The sequence below is a fragment of the Oncorhynchus gorbuscha genome, linkage group LG19 (assembly GCF_021184085.1).
Source record: "Oncorhynchus gorbuscha isolate QuinsamMale2020 ecotype Even-year linkage group LG19, OgorEven_v1.0, whole genome shotgun sequence".
Taxonomy (NCBI): domain Eukaryota; kingdom Metazoa; phylum Chordata; class Actinopteri; order Salmoniformes; family Salmonidae; genus Oncorhynchus; species Oncorhynchus gorbuscha.
Window position 1 is genome coordinate 42,551,878 of NC_060191.1, and position 3,963 is coordinate 42,555,840.

Here is a 3,963-nt window from a genome sequence, read left to right on the forward strand (position 1 = left end):
CGACTGGGAAGAAAATCCACTTTAAAAAACCAACTCGTATTTACACTGAAAAAAATAATTGAATGTGTTGGTCCCATGTTTCATGTGCTGAAATAAAATATCCCAGATATTTTTCTCAAATTTTCTACACGAATGTGTTTACATTCCTGTTCGTGGGCATTTCTTCTTTACCAAGATAATCCATCCACCTGACATGTGTGGCATATCAACAAGCTGTTTAAAACAGCATGATCATTACACAGATGCACCTTGTGCCGGGGACAATAAAAGGCCACTCTAAAATGTGCAGTTTTGTCACACAACACAATGCCATGGAGTGTGCAGTTGGCATGCTGACTGCAGGAATGTCCACCAGAGCTGTTGCTAGATAATTTAATGTTAATGTTAATTTCTCTACCAAAAAGTTGTTTAAGAGAATTTGCCAGTAAATCCAACCGGCCTCATAACCCCAGACCACGTGTAACCACGCCAGCCCAGGACCTCCACATCAGTCTTTTTCACCTTTGGGATGGTCTGAGACGAGCCACACGGACAGCTGATGAAACTCGGTTTGCACTACCAAATCCTTTCTGCACAAACGGTCAGAAACCATCTCAAGGAAGCTAATCTGCGTGCTCGTCATCCTCACCAGGGTCTTGACCTGACTGCAGTATGGCGTCGTAACAGACTTCAGTGGGCAAATGCTTACCTTCGATGGACACTGGCACACTGGAGAAGTGTGCTCTTCATGGCTGAATCCCGGTTTAACTGTACTGGGCAGACGGCAGACAGTGTGTATGAAATTGTGTGAGCGGTTTACTGATGTCAACGTGTGACACATGGTGGCAGTGGGGTTATGGTTCCACAGGCAACAATCAACAGCCTGAACAACTATGCGAAGGAGATGTGTCGCACTGCACAATGCAAATGTTGATCACACCAGACACTGATTGGTTCTGATCAACACACAAATTTTTTTTTTTTAAAGGTATCTGTGACCAACAGATGCATATCTGTATTCCCAGTCATGTGAAATCCATAGATAAGGGCCTAATGAATTTATTTCAATTGACTGATTTCCTCATATGAACTGTAACTCAGTAGAATCTTTGAAAGTGTTGCATTTATGTTTTTGTTCAGTATACTATTGGGAAGCTCATCAATCATCCCTGAGCTCAGACTTCTCCCACATGTTGACCTCTGTCACCTACTAAGGAAATTACCTTGATAACAGTGTTTTTGGCAGTTAAATGTAATAAAACATTATTTATAAAAATAAATCAATTTCTATGTTTTTTTGAACACTATCATTTGTTTACAAGCATGACAGCTGTACTTTTATTTTAAGGTTGACGCAACTTGTTGCACATTAGCCAATCAGCGTTTCTCAACTAGTTCAAAGCACGTGAATGCATCCAACCGGTATTTACGACTTCAAAACGGGAAATTACCATCTTGGCTATGAACACAGCAATTGTCCTCAGTCTAAAAAACACACAAAACAATGAATGGGGTCTAACTAATATATATGTGTGTTTGCCTGATTGTAAATCTATCCAATCACATTTTACTACCAGTTAATGTGGGCCAGTGATGAGGATCTAAGGGGCTAGATTGGCAAGTGAAGGGGGATTGTCTAGCTTGTTGTGATTGACTTGCAGTGACATCACTACATGGTTGACAGACATTTCTAGACTACCGACCACGGTCCCTCTGCATTTCCAGAGAACATTAGAACGTTACTCAATCAAATCGTCTAAATCGTTAAAAAGAGGAACAATGCAGTTACCAAAATGTACATGAACGAAATATATACTGTATTTCTCTCCATTTAAAAAAAGTCTATTCAAAATACATTTATACCCTTTTTTTCCAAGTCGACCTTACGATATTGTCGTCTTTGGTGTAAGAAAATTAGCTATTAAAATCTACAGGCTATAAATGTTATTGTACAGGAATGGAAAGGAGAAGGTACTCGAGATCATTGAACTGATCGATATGGGGGGTATACTGATACCACGTATCTAAAATGATGCCATCTGGAATATTCCAAATATGTAAAGTGCTTCGGCATTAGTCCCTAACTCGAGGATGCGTGAGATTGTTACACATACATCCATTAAGAAAAATAAGGCAGATCGGTTTCATCCACTTAACTGTACTCTGAAACACCTACATTTGTTCAAAGCACAGAGGTGGATAGAGGAGGAAGAAAAGAGTACAGTTAAGTGGACCCTTTGATAGAAAATGATAAACAAAGTCAGCTTGCTGTTTAGTCGTAAACGGACGTCAAACAGTGAAGCCCCAAGAGATTGTGAGAGCATCATCTTGATTGTTGATGATCGAGATTGAAAACATTTGAGTGAATAAAATGGAGTATTTTAGCAGCCTATTCACACACACAAACACACCAACTAATGATGTTGTATGGTCTTTGTGCAAATCAAGTAGAAGACGAGAGCAAGCACATATTCCTCTGATTAGAACAGTGGTGTGTGAGAAAGAGAAAAGGATGGAGACAGACGGGAAGAGCTAGAGAATAAAACTCAACCAAGGTTCTCCTCTTCTGAACCAATGAGAGCTTCTGACCAGGTTCAGTTGACACTTCGCTCTATTGGACCGTCCGCCCAGTCACACGTGGTGGAGGGGGAAGCGGGGGCAGAGCGCGACCTTGGGGGTGTGGGTTCTTGGTCCTCGGGCATCGTTCTCAGTGCCAATCCCGACTGTGTCACTCTGGGGCTCCAGTGTAGAACTGATGTCAGGTGGCATACTGCCATTTGCTGGAATGACTGTCTCAGGCCAGACAGACCCACCTAGACTCGTTAGGATGTCTTCCCAACTATCGGATTCTCTCTAGAAAGACAAAGAGAAGTATTTACGTGGCTGTCTATTCGTGTGTGTGTGTAAGTAAGTATAGACATATGTGTGCATAGACATGTGTGTATACTTACTGGCTGCCGTACTGCGCCGTGCCGCTGCGGGTGTCGTGCTCTCTCTGCAGCTCCTTCAGGATGTGTGAGATCTGCCGCACTGTGTGGAATGTCTCCTTGGAGTCCTGGATGGTGAACAGGGAGTAGTCGTCCTGCTCCCTCAGAGGACCCTGGTACACAGCGATGCTGGCACACGCATCTGACCACAGGAGACAATTACATAAGGTCATCATCACAGGCTATCACAGCAAACTACTGTTGCCAGATTCACACTAAAAAAGGGCCAAACAGAGCCAAGCCAATCAGAGCTGTACTGGGCTGGCCTCATTAGTCATACACAATAGTTGCTGGAACCGAGCTGGAAAGGACAATGTGAATAGAAAATATCCAAGCCAGCAGGGTACGGTTCAGGTGTGAATCAAGTATCAAAGTGTCATGAATGCTGCACAAGCACACATAGATGCAGAGAAAATGCATCATGCAATAAGCCACTATAGAAACAAACAATCTACTGTGATAAGAATACTTTTTATATTAATTAGTGTGAAAGTTGGGCGATTGACAGGTAGAATCCCTCTTGCCTTCCATCTTCTGTAGTTTGGAGTAGCTGGAGGTGAAGAGGGAGAAGATTCTCTCAGTCTCGCGGTCACAGTCGATATCCAGCTGTAGGTTAGCCAGCAAGGTACTGGGAGGGGAGACAGGGTCATGTTTATTAAGCACCAATTAGAAAGAAACAGAAAACCGGGAATTGTCCAATAACGCTACAGTGCTCCCTACTAAATAAGACTGATATAAGACTCTGGTGTCTGATACAAGTAGGCAGTGATTACGGTATGGTCAATTTCTTTGTTGAAGCAGCTGCTATCTCCTAGGAACTTGTGTTGATCTGAGAGGGAAGGATTAGCACCAGTACAAGAAATATGGCGAAAATGCCACCTGGTCGATCAGAGTGCAAGATAGAACTATGAACCATCTAAAAAGGTTCTATGCTCAACTCTTACTAAGTTCTATAAATTAGTCTTTGGGTGATGTAGCCCAGGAGTAAATTTGACTT

At 42.4% G+C, this 3,963-nt stretch overlaps 1 protein-coding gene across 1 annotated transcript in view; it reads right to left on the reverse strand.

Moving 5' to 3' along the window:
- Positions 1 to 275: 275 nt before the first annotated feature.
- LOC124004693 (ras GTPase-activating protein 2-like) overlaps positions 276 to 3,963 on the reverse strand; it is a 46,449-nt gene continuing 42,761 nt past the window's right edge. The window contains exons 22-24 of the mRNA XM_046313404.1: positions 3,491 to 3,594; positions 2,931 to 3,108; positions 276 to 2,832 (exon numbers count right to left, since the gene is read on the reverse strand). Of these exons, the coding sequence (XP_046169360.1) occupies positions 2,802 to 2,832; positions 2,931 to 3,108; positions 3,491 to 3,594 (313 nt within the window). The 3' untranslated portion in view covers positions 276 to 2,801. The remainder of the gene's footprint in view (positions 2,833 to 2,930; positions 3,109 to 3,490; positions 3,595 to 3,963) is intronic.